The following is a 23,000-nucleotide window of genomic DNA, read 5'->3' on the forward strand; positions in this document are numbered from 1 at the left end:
AATTTATGTAAACAAAAATTTTTAAATTACTGTAATTGCAGTTCATCCATTCATGCTTAGCCTGAAAACAAGTAGGACTGGGTAATCCTGAATAAATGGCATAACTAGGCATATAACAGCAGTATACGTGAATGTTATCCTACCCTACCCTTGAATTTTAATATTTGATGTTCTTTCATATGACAGTCAAAACTCCATGTCACAAAAGAAATAAACAATTATCTCTTATCTGCCTTATGGGAAACTTGTTTTTTTTTTTTATGGACCGTAATAAAGATTGTTGTTGTTGTTGTTGTTTTTTAAAGTGAGATTTAAAGAGTAACAATCCCAATTCTATTAGGTGCCTAAAGGTTAATCTTAATTAATTCCAAAGCAAATGCATTTTACAGTATTTTATTGCCACTGAATTACATGTAATACAGAGATTTAATTATCTTATTCTATAAGCATACAAAACAGGGAGCAGGATTTGAAGATAAAGAAAATAATTGCATAAAGCCTAATTTGCAGCATTTAAGAAGGTTAGCTCAGAAGCAAGCCCACTGAATGCAATGGAACATTTTTCACCCCCACTTTACTTCAGACAAAAAGTTCCCAACCAGGCAAGCCTAGGATTTCAGCCTTAATAAATTAAGTTCTGTGACTCTCAATTCAAAAGCAAATTCCTTTATTTGCATGTGGTATATAATGTTGGCTGCAATCCTAGACTTATTTTCTTAGAAGTAAATTCATCGAAGTTAATAAGAGTTTACTTCAGAATAGACTAGGAATGTGGTGTGAGTCAATATCACAGAGAAGTGTGGCTGTAATCCTATACCCACTTACTATAGGGCAGGGGTGTCAAACTCAAATTCATCGGGGGCCGCATCAGCAGTTTGGTCACCCTCAAAGGGCCGGTTGTATCTGTAGGACTATGTGTCCACTCTTTATTATCATAAATTATTGTCACTGCATTCAATTATTACTGTTTTTTGTAATAATGTAAGTAATAACTAGCTCTGAAAGCAGAAACATAGTCAGAATAATGGCAAGTAGATATTCAAATGTACAATTATTGTACAATTTATTGAAAAATGATTTTTGGTAACTGCACTGGGTGGTGGAGGCTCGCTAGGGTTTCATGCAGGAGCTTTGCAGAGCTACTGGTACCTGGAGATGCTGGGGTCCTTCTGCATGCAGGACAGATGTTCTGCCAGTGAGCCACCACCCTTCACCAAAGGGACTGGCTGAGGTTGACTCACTGGAGCTGCTCTCCTGGTTCCAGGGTTTAAGGGCCAGAAGTATAAAGCAGCAAACTATGTTTCTGAGGAGAGGGGGAGGGAGGGAGGGAGGGAGGGAGGGAGGGAGGAAGAAAAGAGGGAATGGGAGGCAGAGAGGAAGGAAGGAAAGAGGGGAGAGAAAGAAGAGTAGGAAATAAGGAAGGGAATAAAGAAGGAAAGAAAAAGAAAGAGGGAGAGAAGACGGAAAGGGAGAAAGAAGGAAGGAAGTAGAGGGAAAGAAAGAATAAGAATGAGGGAGAGGAAGAAAGATGGGAAGGACGGAAGGAAGAAAGGAAGGAAGGAAGGAAGGAAGAAAGAAAGAAAAGAGGGAGCAGGAGGGAGAGAGGAAGGAAAGAGGTGAGAGAAAGAAGAGTAGGAAAGAAGGAATAAAGAAGGAAAGAAAAAGAAAGAGGGAGAGAAGACAGAGATAAAGAAGGAAGGAAGGAGAGGGAAAGAAAGAATAAGAACGAGAGAGAGGAAGAAAGAAAGGGAAGGGGGGGTCGCCGCCTTGATTCAGCGCCAGAAAAGAGCGCGAAGGGACCCAGGGGCAAAAAGCATTTCCCGTGCAGCGTGAGGCAGCGGGTGTCTGTTTTAGGAGAAGTGCGTAAAGCCTCAGAGTTGCACGTTCGTGAGGCTGAGCCGCTGCTGAGCTCACGTTCATGAGGCTGAGCCGCGGCAGGAGGAGGAGGAGGTGAGGCAAGAGGAGGAGGAGGCGGCTTGCCAGGTCGGTGCCCGGCAGCGCCGTGCGGAGAGTCCCGAGCCTCTGGGACGCAGCAGTGCTCTGTAGCACTTTGAATCCTCCTCCACGCAGCGCTGCTGGGTGCTTTGTCTGTGCTGCAGCAGCAGCAACAGCAGCAGCCGTTTCCAGGCGCCGAGCCGTGGCAGGAGGAGGAGGATTCAAAGCTGCCTCCTCCTTCTCCTGCTGTGGCTCAGGGCGCTCCACGCAGCGCTGCTCCGGTCGCCTTTCTACCCCCCCCCCGCCCCAGCTGTTTGTCGGCGCTTTGCCGGCGCGGCGCTTGAGCAGCAAGGTCCCGCTGCTGGGTCCCGCTGGCTGGGGCGCTCGGCGGGCCACATGACGAGGTCTGGCGGGCCGGATTTGGCCCCCGGGCCTTGTGTTTGACACCCGTGCTATAGGGTTAAGACTCATTAAACTCAAGTCACTTTGGGATAAATCAGGATTGGATTAGCTCTCTGTGGTATCATTCAATATTTGAAGACAAATGTATGAAGAGGAAAAATGTGGAAGCAGAAGAAATTACTTTCTTGGGCAATTGCATTTCAGCTGTTGGAAAGCTTCAGGCACGGCCTGCCTTCTGCTTAACCAGATTTAAACAGTGAGTTTCCCTATGGGTCTGGAAAGCATTTGGCTAGGATGTCCTCCATTTCTTATTGCTACACTCAAAATAAATGTGTGTTTTTTCTTGAGGAAGAAAATTTAAGTTTAAGTTTAAATTTTGCTTGAAATGAAATTTTGGTGGTAACTCATAAGATCTCCAGAACTAATTAAAAGGCAACTTTTTAGAAACACTACAGCATTTTCTTTTCTAAACACCCACCCACCCAAAACTTTGAAGGAATATGTCAAGTTAACACAAAATCATTTTGATGCACTATCCCAAGAGAGCAATACAAACCAGTCTACAGAAACTGAAGCACCTTGACTATTTTAAAATGTTGTGATTATTTGAAAAGCTTTTTTTACCTCTTTTATAAACTGATTTGTATTACATTGCAATTTTGGGAAATTACAAATAAAATGTAGTAGTGGCTAAGAAACTGAGTATAGGCGTGTGCCCAAGAAACACCTAATTTTTCAGAAAACTGAGGATCATGGCAAGTAGGAGAGAATACGGGGAAGCAATCCTGCTTTCTCGACTACCATTACTAGTGGGGAAGTGGGTGTGAGAGGAGACAAGATACTACTCTCCATGAAAATGATATTACAGTACTGACTGATAAACCATCTGCATTAAAAATTCAGCTATTGTCTACATTACAGATGGAATACTGTAGGGAAAAGATCAATATTGAAAAAGTCTCAGCCACCGCAAACATGATTCAGGCAATGTGGTTATGCCGAAGATAGAGGCAAAGATCCTCCAAAAGCAAAGCACCAATGTTTTGCACTCTTCTTTCTTTATTTTTTGCAATAGTGGCTCTTTGAGGCAATGCCAATGACATTGATTCTGATTTGCAGTTAGTGTGGGGATCAGCACTATCCCCATGTGGTTTCTGGGTGTCAAATTAATGCAAAGTCCCATATTAAAAAACCATTGGGAAGCAGCAAGAGAAAAACAATACAATTATGAAATAACGATCCCAAATTGCCTTTGAATGTTGATGATGTTAAATCAAACTGCAAGTATTCCCAAAAGCTGCCTCCATCATCTTACCACTGGAAGGTTTAAAAAAGAAAGAAAGAAAGAAAGAAAGAAAGAAAGAAAGAAAGAAAGAAAGAAAGAAAACATATGGTCTCCACAAATATTTGACATGTTTTATGAACAGATGTTCTCCCTATTATGCTCCATTTTTATTGGCAATCATGTTTATGGGCAACCATTATAAAAAGATATTCTTCACAACTCTGCCTATTGTGCCTTAATTATTCTGAAAGAATGAAATTAGATCCTTTCATTAGCCTATTGTGTCTCTAATACAAATGATTAGTAACATTAATTCGCTTGTTTCCACTATAGTTGAGACGGGCTGATCCAATAAAAAGTATTATCTTAGCTGCACTATGTCTCATTTCATTAGAAAAACACACACACAGCTAGCAAAAAGATGTTATCATCACCGCTTAAGCCAGGGTGGGGGACTTGTGACCCTGCACATGTTCTTGGACTCCAATTCCCATCAGCCCAAGCCAGCATGGCCAATGGTCAGAGATCATTAGAACTGTAGTCTAGCAACTTCTGTATGGCCACAGGTTCCCCACTCCTGTCTAAGCATTTAACGATTCACATAAGCACTTCATTATTTATAGAACATCTAAAATGTCAAGGTACAATTAACATAACAACAACAACAACAACACAGGCCCTACACTTGAGTATGTGCTCTAAGTGAGGATGTGACAGAAGCCCATGCAGAAGCCCCACCCCCAATATCCCCAGGTGCTTGGCTCCTTCACATGTTTAGTAGAATTGAATTAATAGGATTTACTTCTGAGTAGACATGGGTTAGGACTTGGTCCCACTGATTCATGTAAGAATCACAGAAATTAATGAAGCTTAGGTCATTACTAATTGTTCAATTGATTTCAATGGAAGGAACCTTGCTTAGTTTGGATCCACCTGGGTTTTGTCTGTATACACAGTAAACCTGCTCAGTCCATAGAGCAGGGGTCCCCAGACTTACCGTGCGGTGGGCCGGAGGGCAGGGGAGTGCGCGTGCAGCGGGCCGGAGGGCGGGGGAGTGCGCGCCCGTGCGCATGCGCACACGCACACGGGCGGGGAAAAAATCGCCGAAAATCGCTTGTGCACATGCGTATGGGCCTCCCCCGACCCGGAAGTGCACCAGAAATGACCTCTTCCGGGTCGGGAGAGGCCCATACGCATGCGCACAAAGGATTTTCGGCGATTTTTTGCCGATATTTTAGATCGTCGCTGCGCCGCGCGCCGTGAGAGCGGGCGGCGGCAGCGGGCGGCGGGGGTCGTCGCGGGCCGGATTGGAAGGCCGATTGGGCCGCATCCGGCCCGGGGGCCGTAGTTTGGGGACCCCTGCCATAGAGCTTGGAGCCTCAATCAGACACACTGACAATATAAAATTCAACTGCTTGTTTATTCAAACACTTTTATATTATTAGAAGGCAATCATAAAAATAGTGTGATAATTTCTTCAGAAGCAGCAAAAGGCAAATTGTACTGAAAACTGTAATGAAACTTTGAAAAATAGAGCAATAAAACATTGAATGCACTGTTTCATCATTTTGAAAAGGTGGGTGGGGGAGCGTACAAAAAATAGTGTCTCCGTTACAACTGAAGTTTCATTTAAAAACATTTCCTTTTCCATATTTATGAGTCGATTTATTATCACCCAATTGACCTGTTAGCAATTTAATTATGTATGAAGTACTTCATAATAAGTAACTATTGAGGGTTTTAATAGACATATTAAGTTACTGCATTAATAAGATGATGTCAAAAAAATCAGGGCCTTCATTCCGGGAGCAGGAGAACATTTAAAACCAGCATTTCAATTTGGAAACTGCTTCATTAGTATGTAATATTCCTTATCTTTACATAACCAAAAAAAACCCTGCTCTGATATGCGTCTTTGTGCTACAGATCCATCAGTATTCTTACTCTGGCCCTAGAATACTAATGATGTCCCTACATTTCCCCACTCATTGGATCATAGTTTTAGACAACTGTTTACCAAGCTTACCAGTAGACTTTCTGTGATAAGCATACAACCACATGAAAAGATGATAGATTGTATTTCTCACAATGGAAGTAGCGAAATTGACTTGTGAGTGGCCAGTACAAATAAATGGTTCCTCACATAGTTGCATGAATATTTTTCATATTTATGTTAGATGCATTTATGAAAAGAAGCTTTTCCTCTGTCAACCAACTACCAATTTTAATAATTTCTCAAATATTAATATTTACACTCTTACCTACCAAACATAAATATTATCATTTTCACCAAATGAAAATAACTTAGTTTGCTACTTTGTTTTTGTGGGGGTAGGCTGGGCCAGGTCACAAGCAAGAAGTGGGAGCCTACACTTTACTGCAGCCCAGAGGAATGAGGTTAAGTTGCAATATATAAAAATGGATCTATTGTATGGATCTTCCATATCTTTCTGGAGTGTATAAGCAGTGTATAAGAAGAGCAAGCAACATTTTGAACAGAGTTGTTTGCCCTGGTCCTCATTTAGAACACAGAAAGTGTGCTTGCGCAGTTAAACTATGACTTGAGTTGGAGGGACGAAGCTAAATAAAATGTATCAATCTTTCCAAGTTTCAAACAGTGTATGTATTTCTAAATGCACCCTTTGCTTAGAACATTCCTTTATAATGCATATTGGAACACTTCTTCAGCTAAGAGCTGTATCACAAAATTCAAAGAAGTGTGAAAGCAGAAGGATAATTATGTTCCAACCTGTGTATTAGTTCAGGAGGTGCAAATTGAGTCAGTCCGCTTTAAAATGGTGACCAAATGAAATTCTCTTCCATCATGCAGTGTATGTTTTGCTCTGATTTGCTTGCCTGAGGCCTAGTGTGCCAAGAACATCTACATCGGTTAATTAAAGGAGATTTCATAGAGGGGAACTTTCTGTGAGAAGACAATATTTAATTATTTAAGAGAATTTGTCCAATGCTCAATGATTTTTAAAAAACCGCTAAGCAGTTTACATAACACAGCTGTGAGCACAATAGTAATTTTTATCCTAATTAAATTACCTGAGCTGTTTATGTAAAATTGTTATAAACAGGTATACAAGTGATGTTTGGAGTGCAGATATGTAAGCCTACACACATACTACACAATGGAGGTGACTTACAATAAAGTCTGACAAAATTTCCAAGGCTAGAATTTCCAGTGTCAAGGCTCAGACCCACGGCACAAGAAGAAGACCCTATATAATATTAATAGTGTTTCTTCTCACTAATTAACAGCCAAATGGGTCTTCTTCATATCCGTTTTAGAGAAGAAGACAATATTTGAATGTGAAATTATTATTTCCAGGCTTTATGCTGTGTTTCCATGACCAATAATTACTATACATTCCCTATTATTAACAAACAATTGGTAAACTTCAGGGTAAGAGCAAAACTTGCTATTTGGGGGCTCACTTTGTACCTGAACAATCACCTCAAAAGTCAGAAGCAATAAAGAGAAAGCTTAAAACATACACAAAAATAATTCAGATTGAAACACAGAAGTTATAAAAAGTTCAAACATTAGCCCTCCTCCTCAAAAAACCCTTTCATCCAAACATCCAAAAAATTGAAATTAGTATAAAAAGAATAATGAATGATTCATGAATCATTGTCTGTGAATAACTTAAACCAGCTCCTTACATCCAAATTTAGGACATAATTTCAAAAATGCTGATGGACTGCAACTTCTATTGTAAGCAATAAGAACTGCAAATCTAAGCACCTTTGAAGAAAAACAGCTACTTTACCATGGTGATTAACAAAGAATACACACCTTTAAAAGTTGGCTGTAAATCCAGACACGTTTGCTTAAATCATTCTGAATCTTAAGGAAATAATTATGCTAGGTGAATAAAAAGCACCTAGTCTGTAGTCTCAGTAAACTAAATGAAAACCTGTTTGTGTGGTGCAACTATAAAAATGAAAGTGGATAAACCTTTTCCTGAACACCTACATGGAGAAAATAATTTACAACAGAACCTGATGTGCACTAACCTTCAGGATCAAGAAGTTTTTCGATTCCTAGGTGTCGTTTGGCTACATTGAATGCATGGTCTAATCGTTGTACAGCTGACTGTTGGCGAACCACACTATCCCAGTCAAATAGATCTGGTCTGAAAAGAAAAGGGAAATCGTGTAAAGTTATCTATGCAATTCTTTGTGCAATTCTAGATTTGGAGGGCTAGTCAACTGCATCGCAGGGTTGGAGAAACCCTTAGTTTTGTTTTTGTTTTAAAAAAATCATTTTCTACCTTATACAAAATTAAAACATTCAAACAAGAAATTCAGCTGTATCTGTGAAATGCTGCAGGCCAGTCTTAAATGTTTTATAGGCAGGGATCAAATTACAGCTTAGATAAACAGTCTTGGACCCTATACTATTAGTTACACTGTTTGCAGTATAAATAATTCTATTAATTTTAGACACCCTAGTTTTAGCTAAGTTACCCATTAGGACAGGTAAATTTGTTTTCAAGATTACAGAAGACGGAAATCTAATCCTTCTCAATTAAATATGTGTTCGATTCAGTCTACAGCAGACGTGGTGCCTGTGCCTTAGGTTCAACAGATTTCTACCCGGTTCCAACAGATATAGACACACAAAAGCAGCACAATGAGACATTAGAGCAGGCATCCCCAAACTCGGTCCTCCAGATGTTTTGGGAGTACAACTCCCATCATCCCTAGCTAACAGGACCAGTGGTCAGGGATTATGGGAATTGTAGTCCCAAAACATCTGGAGGGTCGAGTTTGGGGGTGCCTGCAACAACAACAACAACAATTTTTTATTTATACCCCACCCTCCCCAGCCAAGGGCTCAGAGCGGCTAACACTAAATATAAAACAACCAGTTAAAATACAATTCAACAAAAAGACTAAATACATTAAAATTTAAATTTAAAAATTAGAAATTAGAGGCTATGGGAGGCCTAGTTCAAAACAACTGGAGGGCACCGTGTTGGGAAGGGTGCTCTGACTAAACCCAAGCAGCTAAGAACTGCATAACAATCCAGCGAGACAAGTTAATCTGAAAGATAGTGACTCGTTCCACACTTTTTGTTTCACAGCTAAGCAGGGAGTTGAAAAAGGTCATCTGGTCATCTGTGCATTTTCTTTACAAATACAAAATATAGGAAATATTTTAAATACTGTATATAACATCATCAATAAAATGCTAAAAGTCAGCATCTAATTATCCTTGAAAAAATATTGGCTTCCTAAAAATTAAGTGTATTCAATTAAATAAGAGAATATTCTCGTTGAATGGAACCATTGCATACATAGCAAGTATTTTCACAGGCAGCATTACTGAAAGAAACAGTGAATCTTTTTATTGCTATACCTTGTTAGGGAATGGTTTTCTCTGGAGACTACCACTAATGGAATTTAATGCAAACAGACCTTTAAACAGAGATGTATTGACTATACGTTATGTGGACTTGTATAAATGGGGCCATGTTAACACACTGCACAAGGTATTGGAGAAATGCAATCTCCTGATTCAAATCTAGTTTTATGCCTGATACTTAAAATTTCATTCACTAGCATGAAGATTGTAATGTGAAGTTCTTCCTTTCAGTATTATTAAAAGCTTTTGCTATTCCAGCAGTTTCTTATCTTTTGCAAAAGGATTTCTTTAATTTTTTTGGGGGGGGGAGGGGAATGTCCCATGATCAAAAGCAGAGTAGTTCCAGATGTGAAATATAAGTACATATGAATGGTAACATGCATAGGAGAAAACATGATAATAAACAAAGAACGTACAGTAGTAAGAGAACAGAAGAGAAAGCATTTAAGTGCTTCAGTAAACAATGCACCACAAAGACATACTGCAGTGTAGTCTATTCCACATATAATGAAAAACTGTGGTTTATCAGTATGGGGATGAGTAACAGAATGAACTTCAAGTTTTCATGGGCCTCCTCCTCTACTGCAGCCAGGAGGAGAATCAGAAGCATTCACTTCCTGTTTTAAACTAACCAGAGTTTGTCACTTTGTCTGAACAGGGAGAACTTGGGTCAGTTTAGGCTCTGGTTTGTTAACTAGTCAGATCATAAACCACAACACTGGTTTGTTTCAAGAAGCCAAAGTTTCCACAAACCAGGGCTACCACAACTACTTCCTGGAAGTGGCTCTCGAGGAAGGAGTGGAAACAGTGAAGTACAGTGCCCCAACTGCAACTTTCCCAAGACGCTCCAGAAGGACTCCGTGGTCAAGCAGAGAAAGGTGGATCACACTCCCTCAATTTATCTCCTAAGAAATGTCATCAACCACAGCAACAAAGTTAGTTTCAATGCCATGGCCAGGCCTGGAGCAAGACTGGAATGGATCCAAGTAATTAATAATCACTAGACATCTTGTCTATGGTTTTTAGCTGTCAACTGAAGACCTTTTTATTCACTCAGGCTTTTGAATTGTGTTTCAAATTGTGCTTTAAACTTCTTATTGTGCTCCAAGAAAAGGTGTGTGCATTAAGAGGTTTGTGCTGAGTGGGTAGCTGTGGGAGGAGAAGGGAGGAGCAAAGCAAAATAGGCAGAAAGAAATAGGCTGGTAAGGTAAGTGGATGTGATGAATAAAGATTTCTGTATGGATCACTAAATATATATTTCTTATCGATAACAGGGTAGATGCAAAAAAGAGTGCAGGGGAATTTCACTTAATTCTTTTTCATAACCCACGGTCAAACAAATTGAGAAGTTGTCTTTATTGCTCGTAATACAGTACAGTACAAAATCCATTGAGAGTGGATTTTGAAAAACACTTTTATGGAAGACACTCATACATATGTGAAATATACTCCAGAACTCAGGCAGCACCAGACTTTTAAATATGGGACTGTTAATATGGGACTTTGCATTAATTTGAATTTATAGCTGAAAAGCATTATTAGCACAGAACTAAGATTTACTATGCCAGCAAATAGATTCTTAAGAGGGTATGTACCTAGTGCTAAATAAATAGAATCACAAATCACCATGTTATGACAGAACAGTAAAACAAGCACACACAAAACATAACTGGCACATCTTTTTAATTACTGGGGGACAACTCTCATAACTACATCATCACCAAGGTCAACAATTATTGAGTACCCTTTCCAAAGACTCCTAATGAAAAGATAGAATCATAGAATCATAGAATCATAGAATCATAGAGTTGGAAGAGACCACAAGGGCCATCCAGTCCAACCCCCTGCCAAGCAGGAAACACCATCAAAGCATTCCTGACAGATGGCTGTCAAGCCTCTGCTTAAAGACCTCCAAAGAAGGAGACTCCACCACACTCCTTGGCAGCAAATTCCACTGCCGAACAGCTCTTACTGTCAGGAAGTTCTTCCTAATGTTTAGGTGGAATTTTCTTTCTTGTAGTTTGAATCCGTTGCTCCATGTCCGCTTCTCTGGAGCAGCAGAAAACAACCTTTCTCCCTCCTTTATATGACATCCTTTTATATATTTGAACATGGTTATCATATCACCCCTTAACCTTCTCTTCTCCAGGCTAAACATACCCAGCTCCCTAAGCCGTTCCTCATAAGGCATCGTTTCCAGGCCTTTGACCATTTTGGTTGCCCTCTTCTGGACACGTTCCAGCTTATCAGTATCCTTCTTGAACTGTGGTGCCCAGAACTGGACACAATACTCCAGGTGAGGTCTGACCAGAGCAGAATACAGTGGTACTATTACTTCCCTTGATCTAGATGCTATACTCCTATTGATGCAGCCCAGAATTGCATTGGCTTTTTTAGCTGCTGCATCACACTGCTGACTCATGTCAAGTTTGTGGTCAACCAAAACTCCTAGATCCTTTTCACATGTACTGCTCTCAAGCCAGGTGTCTCCCATCCTGTATTTGTGCCTTTCATTTTTTTTGCCCAAGTGTAGTACTTTACATTTCTCCTTGTTAAAATTCATCTTGTTTGCTTTGGCCCAGTTGTCTAATCTGTTAAGGTCATTCTGAAGTGTGATCCTGTCCTCTGGGGTGTTAGCCACCCCTCCCAACTTGGTGTCATCTGCAAACTTGCTCAGGATTCCCTCAAGCCCATCATCCAAGTCATTGATAAAGATGTTGAACAAGACTGGGCCCAAGACAGAACCCTGTGGCACCCCACTAGTCACTACTCTCCAGGATGAGGAGGAGCCATTGATGAGCACCCTTTGGGTTCGGTCAGTAATCCAGCTACAAATCCACTGAATGGTAGCATTGTCTAGCCCACATTTTACCAGCTTCTTTACAAGAATATCATGGGGCACCTTGTCAAAGGCCTTGCTGAAATCAAGATAGGCTACATCCACAGCGTTCCCTTCATCTACCAGGCTTGTAATTCTGTCAAAAAATGAGATCAGATTAGTCTGACATGACTTATTTTTCAGGAACCCATGCTGACTTTTAGTGATCACAGAGTTTCTTTCTAGGTGCTCACAGACTGTTTGCTTAATGATCTGCTCTAGAATCTTTCCTGGTATTGATGTCAGGCTGACTGGGCGGTAATTGTTTGGGTCCTCTCTTTTCCCCTTTTTGAAAATAGGGACAGCATTTGCCCTCCTCCAGTCTGCTGGAACTTCGCCTGTTCTCCAGGAATTTTCAAAGATTATTGCCAGTGGTTCTGAAATCACCTCTGCCAGTTCTTTTAATACTCTTGGATGTAGTTCATCTGGCCCTGGAGACTTGAATACATCTAAACTAGCCAAGTATTCTTGTACTACCTCCTTACTTATTCTGGGCTGTGTTTCCCCTGCTGAATCATCTGCTCCATATTCTTCAGGTCGGGCGTTGTTTTCTTTCTTGGAGAAGACTGAGGCAAAGAAGGCATTGAGGAGTTCTGCCCTTTCTCTGTCCCCTGTTTGCATTTCACCATCTTCTCCTCTGAGTGACCCCACTGTTTCCTTGTTTTTCCTTTTGCTACGGACATACCCATAAAAGCCCTTTTTGTTGCTTTTAACTGTAGAAGACAGTTGCCACAATTATTCTCACCATTCAACAAAAGGTACTCATTTTTATGCTTCCTCTGCTATTCTCCCTCCCTACATTTTACTGTAAAAACACACGCCTTTCCCCTCATCAAATCAGAGCCAAAGAGAAATTCATCAGTAGCTATTTGCACTTGACTGACTGTGATACAATTATGTTGACTTTTAAGTATCTGCTTTGAAAGCATGTGCTTGGAGGACTACAATCCGGTTCCACTAACCAGAGAGATAAGAGCCATTTTCAGCAATGTGGTCAAATTAGTGCTGTATTATGTAGGCTGCCACATAATGCTAGGTGCTCCTCTCAGGCTAGGTTTAAGGTCACTCCTGCTAGCTTCAAATGCCTAAATAATAAATTGAGTCTTGCTGTGTTGCTTCTATGAAGGTGTGTAATTAAAGCACCACACTGTTATTAAATGTCTTGCAAGCTATCAGCTAATGTTTGTTTCTATTATGAACACACACAGGGGTGGCTGTTAAATGGCCAGGAACATGTTTCTACAGTCCCAGAAACAACCAGAACAATACTCTCTTTCCTGCCCCCTGCAACAAATCTTTTCAACTGGAAACACACTTATTTTACAACTGATTAAAAGTCAGGGGAGCAGGGGGAGGATCAGAGCAAGAAACTGTTCTGTTTCCCAATTGCATTGATAGGGCACCTTTTAAAGAGAGTTCCCAAATTCAGGAAGATATCATCAGGGCTGCCATACACCTGGGATTCCCTGGACATAGCCAGGATTTGTCTGCCAAAAATGGCGCCCAGGTGATGTGTGTGTGTGTGTGTGTGTGTGTGTGTGTGTGTGAATTTATATACTGCCCTATACCTGGAGGTCTCAGGGCAGTTTACAGAACAAGATCAACATAAAAACCACAATATATATAAGCAAAAGAAAAACAACAACCACAAGAGCCACATTTTAAAAGGGCATAGGATGTCAATCAGATCAACCAAACACCTAGTAAAAAACAACAACCGTTTTTGCCTGGCACCTAAAGATGTATAATGAAGGCGCCAAGCGAACTTCTCTGGGGAGAGCATTTCACAAATGAAGAGCCACTGCACAGAGAATGCCTGTTCTCGCGTTGCCAGCCGCTGGACCTCTCAAAGAGAAGGCACAGGAAGGGCCTCAGAAGATGATCTCAGGGTCCAAGCAGGTTCATATGGAAAGAGGCGGTCCTTGAGATATTGTGATCCTGAGCCGTTTAAGGCTTTATAGGTCAAAACCAGCACTTTGAATTGGGCCCGGAAACTAAATGGTAGCCAGTGCTGTCAGACCAGAATCAGTGTAATAAGCTCAAACTATCTTGCTCCAGTGAGCAACCTGGCCACTGAATTCTGCACTAGCTGAAGTTTATGAACCGTCTTCAGAGGCAGCCCTGTGTATAACACATTGCAGTAATCTAACCTTGAGATTACCAGAACATAGACAACAGTAGTTAGGCTATCCCTGTCCAGATTGGGGAGTAGCTGGGCCACCAGCCGAAGATGATGGAAGGCACTCTGGGCCACTGAGGCAACCTGAGCCTCAAGTGACAGTAAAGGATCCAGGAGTACCCCCAAGCTACAAACCTGCTCTTTCAGGGGAAGTATAACCCCATCATTTTGAAACCTGTTAAAATGTCAATGAAAACCCGGGCGTATGGCAGCTCATATCGGAAGCAAAAAACCGTAACTTTTTAATGGAATTTTGTGTCCAGATTTTCACTTCTTGAAATATGGCAACCCTAATATCATGGCCCTAGACTTTCTTCACACCAGACCTTGGAATGGACCTAGTATTTGGCTCTTGTTCTGCTTTTAGAAAAAGCCATCTAACTGTACCTGCGCTTCAAAGCTCTGTGCATGAAGCAAAACAAATAAACAAAAACCATTGCATCTGAACTTAGCTCTGATTGTCCAGGAAAAGGGGCATTAATTTAAAAAGGACCAAATATATGAGGCTCCTTTAGTTTAGAGGAGAATACTGATACTGAGAAGAGGCATGATGGACCAGTATAATATTATGAATGGTAAAAAGCAAAAATCCTGTGGCCCTCCAGATTTTGGGGGCTGCAACTCTCACCACCCCTCACCATCCACTAGCTTGGTTTAGGGTGATGGGAAAGCCACAGGTTCCACATCACTGGCATAAAGAGAGTTAGTGAAGACAAACATTCCTATTATAAGACTTGGAACTCTGGTAAGACTAGAGATCATCCACGACAGCAGATTAACAATAGGCAAAAAGGAAGTAATTTTCATAGCATAATTATCTTGTGAAATTTATTAACACAAGATTTGGCAATTGTCACAATTTTATAAACCTTTAAAAGCAATTAAACAAATTAATAGATAGATTTCTATTATTAGCGGCAATTAGCCATGATAGCTAAATAGAGCTTTGTGAGCACTGGCAGTATGCCTCTGATTCATGGATGCTGAAAGCAAGTAACAGAAGATGGCTTGCATGCTGCCCATATCCCACCCTACATCCCTTGTTTGTGCATTTTTGAAAGCCCCCCAGCTCCCCACTGCTAGAATTCAATAATGTGGATTAGATGGACTTCATCTAGCAAGGTGATTCTAATAAAGTATTTCCAGTTCACATGATCACCGCAAAAACAGGGGCATTTGGATGTTAATTTGTAGCATTTCTCTTACCTGTGACTGTGGATGAGTGCATTGAAAGCCAAGCCATCAGACCAGCTGCTGGTGAAATTAACAACATTGACCTGCGGATAATTCTGAGTTGATTGACGGACCCAGCTCAGCAAGATCTTTTCACTGTTTGTCTGTTGCAGTCCAGCCATGATATTTTTCATTACATCTTTGACCTGTGTTGGAAGACAGAATTTTTATCAGCAGCCAAGTTTATTTATCAAAGGCAACTCACCCCCCCTAAACAAGTCAAACTTGAGTTTCTTTTACTCTTAAGTACTTGAATACTCCACGGACCCAGGTGGCGCTGTGGTTAAACCACTGAGCCTAGGGCTTGCTGATCAGAAGGTCAACGGTTCGAATCCCTGTGACGGGGTGAGCTCCCGTTGCTTGGTCCCAGCTCCTGCCAACCTAGCAGTTCGAAAGCACGTCAAAATGCAAGTAGATAAATAGGAACCGCTACAGCGGGAAGGTAAACGGCGTTTCCATGTGCTGCTCTGGTTTGCCAGAAGCGGCTTTGTCATGCTGGCCACATGACCTGGAAGCTATACGCCGGCTCCCTCGGCCAATAATGCGAGATGAGTGCGCAACCCCAGAGTCGGTCACGACTGGACCTAATGGTCAGGGGTCCCTTTACCTTTTACTTGAATACTCAGGGATGCAGGTGGCGCTGTGGTCTAAACCACGGAGCCTAGGGCTTGCCGATCAGAAGGTTGGTGGTTCGAATCCCCGCAATGGGGTGAGCTCCCGTTGTTTGGTCCCAGCTCCTGCCTACCTAGCAGTTCAAAAGCACGTCAAGTGCAAGTAGATAAATAGGTACCACTCCGGTGGGAAGGTAAACAATGTTTCTGTGCACTGCTCTGGTTTGCCAGAAGCGGCATGGTCATGCTGGCCACATGACCCGGAAGCTGTCTGCGGACAAACGCCAGCTCCCTCGGCCTATAGAGCGAGATGAGCACCGCAACCCCAGAGTCGTCCACAACTGGACCTAATGGTCAGGGGTACCTTTACCTTTACTTTACCTTTTACTTGAATACTCAACACAGTGATCCGAAATATAAAAAACACTTGAGAGGATATTGAGGAAGCACTGGTTGTATAAAAATGAAAGTTTGTTGTTGTTTTTAATAAAAAGAAGAAAGGACCATTGCTCTTCCTATTGTCATTTTCTCCTTTCTTTAAGTATGCAAGAGGATAAGCACTGTGCACTATGGCAAATCATAGTAATTTATGGACCTAATAGGTATCTAAAGCCCTTTGCACATAAGAAAAATATGTATTTTATCAAAGTAATTGTTGAAATTAAATACAATTAAGAAAAAGTATATTAATAGTAATTTTATAATGGGATCAAAATAAATAAATTATGTATTACATGAAATCAATCAGTAAGCATAAGACTCATACCCTTAGTCTATGCTGCCTGATCATCAGTCTACAAACACTCTTTAATATTAGATAACAGGTACAACAGCTTGACCTACATTCAACTGTACTGCACTGCATTCTGCAGCGGCATGCTACATATTGCCATGCAACCATTCCATGCAGAATGTAGGCACCCTATATATAGAAATGAGCAAACCAGTGATATTTTAGGGAGCAGGCTAGCAGGTGGGGCCCATTACTTACATCATAGGAGCCTACACAACACAAAACACTCTTGCTGTATGTAGGTTTTATTTTATTTGTTTTTAATCTTATATTTTGGAAATGTACATCTAGAAATTTGTTTCCTTTGAATTTTTGGGGGGCCCCAAGAAGAGTGAGCCCCTTAGCTATAGCTTGTTTAGCTTATACGTAAATCCGGCACTGTTTGCAGTACCCAAAGAGGCCAAGAATTTCCACTGAAAATTTGCTGAACTGTGCCATCATGAAAGAAAATAAACACAGGCTATACATTTAATGTAAGTCACTGAAATCAAACTCTCGGAAGAGATGCCATTCCAGAGATGGGTTGCCACCAGAGAGAAGGCTCTATCCCACACTACTGCCCCCTGTACTCTGGGTTGTAGCTCGGAGGCTGAACATCTGCTTTACATTCAGAAGCTCAGAAGCTCAACTATTGGCATCTCCAGGTAGGAGCTGTGGGAGACTCTTGTCTGAAACTGTAGAGAGCTGCTGCCAGTCAGTGTAGACAATAATGAGCTAGATGGACCAATGGTCTGACTCAGTATAAGGCAGTTTCCTACTTCACCTGGTGATGGGGCGATGAGAAGGGCTGTTTTGGTTTGTCTTAATGCAGGGGGCAGTCAACATGGAGAGAGGTGTTCCTTCTTACATTTGGGCTCAAATAGTTTAGAGTTTTATATGGCAACATCAGTACACGGAATTGGACTTAGAAATGTATTTTGTAGTACTCTGAATATTAAATTGTCTGGTATTGCAATGAAATGACTGCATAATGCTTTGAAAGGAGCATAATGCTCCTTGACTTTTCCCAAATACCCAACCTGGACACTAAAGTAGAGAACAGTCTCCTTGTTTCCAATCTATCACTCATTGAAACATTAGGATGGATTCAAAACTGAACACCACCTGAAATACACATAGTAGATATATCCCTTGATTATTAGGGATATATCCAAAAAATGTTCTGCGAATGACTGACTCACCTGCCAGTGGAGAATTATACTCCAGATCAATCCAAGAGTCAGTTTATGATTGCCATCCACAATATCTGTGCTGCCGATATTCACCAGATCTACCTGTCAGAGCAAAGCAAGGCAAAGCAAACGTAGATAAAATTATGTATAAAATGCAAAAACAATGAACATTAAAATAGAAGTTAAATGAGTTTATATTCCCAGAGTAATGGGCAAAAGAAACAGCTGCTGAATAAAACATAAGCAAACCTGTTAAAACCTACGGATTTGATAAATACATCAAATTAGGGCTGTGTGGTTTTGTTTACATATTTTCTACTATTTAGCTTTTAGTGGCAAGTAAACAATCCAGAGCATATTTCATAACCTGATCAAATAATTATCTGTCATAAAACAAATAGTACCAGTTATTTTAGGAAATTGCAGTTAGCAAGGATGCAATTATTAGATCACAAAATAAACATATGTTGCTATAATTAAAAACAAAAAGTAATACATATAACAGAAAATAATATATATGGGAACCAGCCACTTCATCAGCAATTAACATAGGCTTATTTCTTTCTCTGCCTTGCAAAGTTTTCTTAGATGCTTTCCATTCAGCTTTAAAATAGGAGAGCTAACAGACACATACCTGTACTAGACTGAGGAATCAGCTACCCAAAGTCACCAACTTGGTTTCATTTGTAATTCCTTTTATAAGGAAACTTCATTCCCAGGTCCAAAACTGCACACATTTCAGGTGAATTATAGGTAGCCAATAGAAATAAACCAACACCGTAAATGACTAAATCTAGCTATTGATCTATACTGCTAAATAAGTGAGTACCCATTAGCATGGAATTTAAATCACTGAATTATTTGCATATTCATTCAGTAGAACTTTTCAATTCATTCAGTAGAACTTTTCAATTCCCTAGTTGAGCAACACAGCAAGAGAGGGGTATTACTAGTAGTTTTATTCTGGATATTAATTCTTATATGTTCTGGAGATTTAACTCTGATATGTTCACCAGTACTGACTGACATTTCAGCAAATTATTTCATTTGAGAGGGAGAACACATTCTATGGCTGTTAGAGGCACTGCGCGTTTACAGATGGAAAGCAAGGCTTAGGAGATAATGAGTTGGAACCAGACTTGCTCCTGCACGAACCTCCTTCCATTTCCCACCTGGAACTGAATTTCAATAGAACCTTACCGCCAGAGGAAGGCAGCAAGGCAGAGTTTTAACCGATTCTTCCTTCCCTCTGCAATTCCCACCCACCATGCTATCCACCATGTTGTTTTCAAGGCACTCCCAACTCCACCAGATTAGCTTCTCAAGAGGCACAAGTGGCTGCAGGAGGAAAGACTTCTCACTTCCAGCACCAGCAAAACACATTTGAATGCAAGTCAGGATCCAACCAAGCGGTTTCTTCAAGGCTATTTATTGAAATAATGCCTGATAAGGGATTAGCACTCTGATCTCCTGCATCCCATAATATTATATTGGAGCCTATTTATTGTAAAGCATACTCCGGAAGCAATTTTTCATATCTGTTTACTGAGTTCTCCTCAACTCTCTATGTGAGTTATGAACCCATGCAAATATTTACTTACATTGTTTTTCTGAAGGACTTGTAGTGCTTTGTTGACGTTGTTCAAGGCATGAACTCTTGTGGAGCCCCTTTCTTTACTCTGTGATTATTAACCAGGAGAAACAAGGAAATATTATATATTAAAATTAAAAATAGATGTCTCACAGACACAAACAGCACAAAGGAGCCTAAAATACCAAAGAATGCCAATCCTTACTTCAGTAATATATTTTCTATGGCATTTTACAATGGCCCTACTGAATGAGGGCAACAGTGAGAGAAATTCAGATTGTTTGAATTATAACAGATACTCTTTTCCATAGGCCAGTTGAAGACTACTAGCAGGGAATAGCATGAAACATACATGATATTCCCCAAGTATATATTCCCTGAATGTATACCATACTAACATATATTTATATTTGCCATATATTTGCCGTACTAACAATATATGAACATTCTTATGTGAAAAAAATGAACACAACAAAAATGGCAGTGGCAGAAAGAAAAGAGAGTGATGGATTACTAAAAGTTCCAGTTAACCCTTTTATCGTAGATTCTGTCACAGTGCTAGTAATTTCACATTCATGACAAGATTTAAAATGTCAGGAGCTGTGACACTGCATAAAATATATATTTCTACAACTTTTATTATAAAATCTAGTTTTGAAATTTGGAGTTAGAGCCTTCAGCTACTATCCCTGCTTCATCTTTGATCTGAAAGGGGGAAGAATGTCTTGCATCATTTTAATTGAAGGAGGCCTACAGTTAATGGCAATTATATTTTGAATACTAATAACATTCGTGTCTAGCAAAACGAAACTTTTTTGAAGTTTTCTGTGAGGAGCATGCAAGCTTCCCACTATCTGTTCTCAGTCTGCTCAGAGGGGGGAAAAGCAACTAGATTTTTTTTATAAAGCTTTGTATAAAGATGCAGTGGACCATGCTAACAACGAACTTATTGGTTTATAGATTTATATACCACACAACAAACAAATGACCCTATCCAAGCAAGTGATTTAGAGGGGGTGCAGGGGAAGTGCAGAGAGAGGAGAGGGAGGTGATGTTCCACTGTGGCAAGCAGAAAGCATTGCACCAGTAGAGGCTCAATGCACCTAGGCAGTGAATTTGACACATTCAAAAAACAGCATGAAATACTTAGTCAACTTCTGGACAGTGATACACAACAACCAATGGCTGAGCTGTACCTCAGAAAGAGTCAATGTAAACCGAAGGGTCTAAAAGAAAGTACTGGTGGTGCTTGCTTAATAATATCAATAGGCAAGGAGCTCCACAGCTTAAACACAGCACAGCAACTGCTATTTGTCTTGTAGAAGCAAAGCAAATATCTTTTTTTAAAAAAAACCACTTTAATTTAAAATGCATATAAAATCAAAACACATAAACAAAACAAACAGTTAAACAAAACACTGAAGCAAAGCAAACATCATGTGACACCCTTAAAAATGTCTCTCAGGCTTATAATAGTGGTACAGTGGTACCTCAGATTACAGACAGTTCAGGTTACAGACTCCGCTAACCCGGAAGAAGTACCTCGGGTTAAGAACTTTACCTCAGGATGAGAACAGAAATTGCGCGATGGCAGCAGCAGGAGGCCCCATTAGCTAAAGTGGTACCTCAGGTTAAGAATAGTTTCAGGTTAAGAATGGACCTACAGAACGAATTAAGTTCTTAACCCGCGGTACCACTGGAATAGCTTCTAACTATTGCTGTTGTGCCCCAGAGTGGCTAGGACTACCCCAGGGGTAGGAACCTAAGGCCCGTGGGCCGGATGCGGCCTAATCACCTCAATCCGGCCCGTGGATGGTCCGGGAATCAGTGTGTTTTCACATGAGTAGAATGTGTGCTTTTATTTAAAATGCATCTCTGGGTTATTTGTGGGGCATAGGAATTCATTCATTTTTCTCTTCAAAATATAGTCCGGCCCACCACATGGTCTGAGGGGTGGTGGACTGACCCACGGCTGAAAAAGGTTGCTGACCCCTGGGCTACCCAGTCAGATGGGCAACGTACAAATATCATCATCATCATGCATTTATGTGTGTAAATTGAATTGCTTAGGAGGTAGAGAAATAGTTTGGAGACAGTATAAGGCTTGAATTCAAAGCTGTGATTCAAGTGCTCCTTATTAAAATTTCTCCCCAGATCTTCGAGGGCTCAGTAATTTGAGGTTGTTTCTGAACTGCAACTGAAATATTCAGAAACTTCCAGTACCCTATTTTGTTTCAAAACTATTTACAAACAAGCACAGCTTGTTGTTCACCATCTTCCCTTCCCATTTTGGTCTGGGTATTTGACTAGCAAGGTCTGGTGGGGGGGGGAGAGCAAATAAGAGTTGCTGTTTTAAGAAACTGTTTCCCACAAAACCCCAAATTCACTGCTTTCTATTGTACACAATACAGTCATACTACTCTATTAGGTGCTCAGCCTAACATGTTCCACTCCTATGGTTCAATTCACGTTCTTATAATCAGTAAAAATTCAAAAGAGAAAATTGGATTTTCAAGGACCAGAGATCCATGAATATTAATTTTACAATATAATTCATGCACTCCAAAAGTCAAATCCAGTTACAACCATAGTGGGTATATCATAAATATGATTGTTGGACTACTTCTGGCTGAAAACATGTATACATACGAGCTTTTGGCCTGTAAGACCTTCCAGGAGCTCCAGGAGCCTTCGTCCATCTTGAAAATCATTGAAGAGATCTTCTATAGGGTATGTACCAAACTACAATAAAATAAAGTAAAGACTGTTATAATGGAGCATTGTGAATTCCATGCTAAGCTTCTTAATATCCTATTTGTTGGTCAGAGGAAAAGCAAAAAAAGATAACCCTTTACAATCTAGGCATTCTTCTTAAATTGAAGATTCTTTTTTAATGAAATGCTTTATTTTGTTACTAAGAATTTGTACAATCCAGAAAGGGGAGTCAGTTAATTTGAATGGGGTTGGGCACAGTAAAAGCAGGAAGATTATAGTAGGCAATAACATTTATGTCCCCCTCTTTATCCAATGCATTTGGAGTGGCTTGCAGAGGGCTCACAGGCCTCCTATCCACCTCAGTACTTTATGTCTCTTCTGACCCTTCTCTAGCCGAGAAAATCAGGTCTCCCAAAACTTTAATTTGTAATGATTGCAGTAGTAGAGAAAGTCATGTTTATAGCAGTGTCTTGGCTAGCTCTGAATATACCCTAATTGGGGCCAGTTCCAGAGGAGACAAGGGCCAATACAGAGTCTTGCTTTCATTGTCTCTTTCACCATAGACATGTGCCACTGGCCCCTGACATTTGTGTGCATGCGTGCATTTTTCTTTAATTAAAAATAATAATAATCAATGTGCAGTAGCAGCTTCTGGATGCCATGACTTCCAGAGGCATGTCCTCCACTATGAGGAAAAGAAGGTGGCTGCTGCAAACCAAACTCAGAAGTCACAGTGCATAGTTGAGAACAGAGAAGGCCTCAGCCATTTCTCTACTGAAATTAGGCACTCCTGAAGTAGCATATCTGTAACAAAAAAGGCTTTCAT

General features: G+C 40.5%; 1 protein-coding gene across 11 annotated transcripts in view; it reads right to left on the reverse strand.

The window, feature by feature from the left end:
* Nucleotides 1-23,000, reverse strand: part of DMD (dystrophin) — a 1,020,507-nt gene that overhangs the window by 695,914 nt on the left and 301,593 nt on the right. For all 11 annotated transcript variants that reach the window (XM_035114377.2, XM_035114375.2, XM_035114388.2 and 8 more), the window contains exons 3-7: nucleotides 22,109-22,201; nucleotides 19,470-19,547; nucleotides 17,878-17,970; nucleotides 15,266-15,438; nucleotides 7,649-7,767 (exon numbers count right to left, since the gene is read on the reverse strand). In XM_035114377.2, the coding sequence (XP_034970268.2) occupies nucleotides 7,649-7,767; nucleotides 15,266-15,438; nucleotides 17,878-17,970; nucleotides 19,470-19,547; nucleotides 22,109-22,201 (556 nt within the window). The remainder of the gene's footprint in view (nucleotides 1-7,648; nucleotides 7,768-15,265; nucleotides 15,439-17,877; nucleotides 17,971-19,469; nucleotides 19,548-22,108; nucleotides 22,202-23,000) is intronic.

Source organism: Zootoca vivipara, chromosome 4 (genome assembly GCF_963506605.1).
Source record: "Zootoca vivipara chromosome 4, rZooViv1.1, whole genome shotgun sequence".
Taxonomy (NCBI): domain Eukaryota; kingdom Metazoa; phylum Chordata; class Lepidosauria; order Squamata; family Lacertidae; genus Zootoca; species Zootoca vivipara.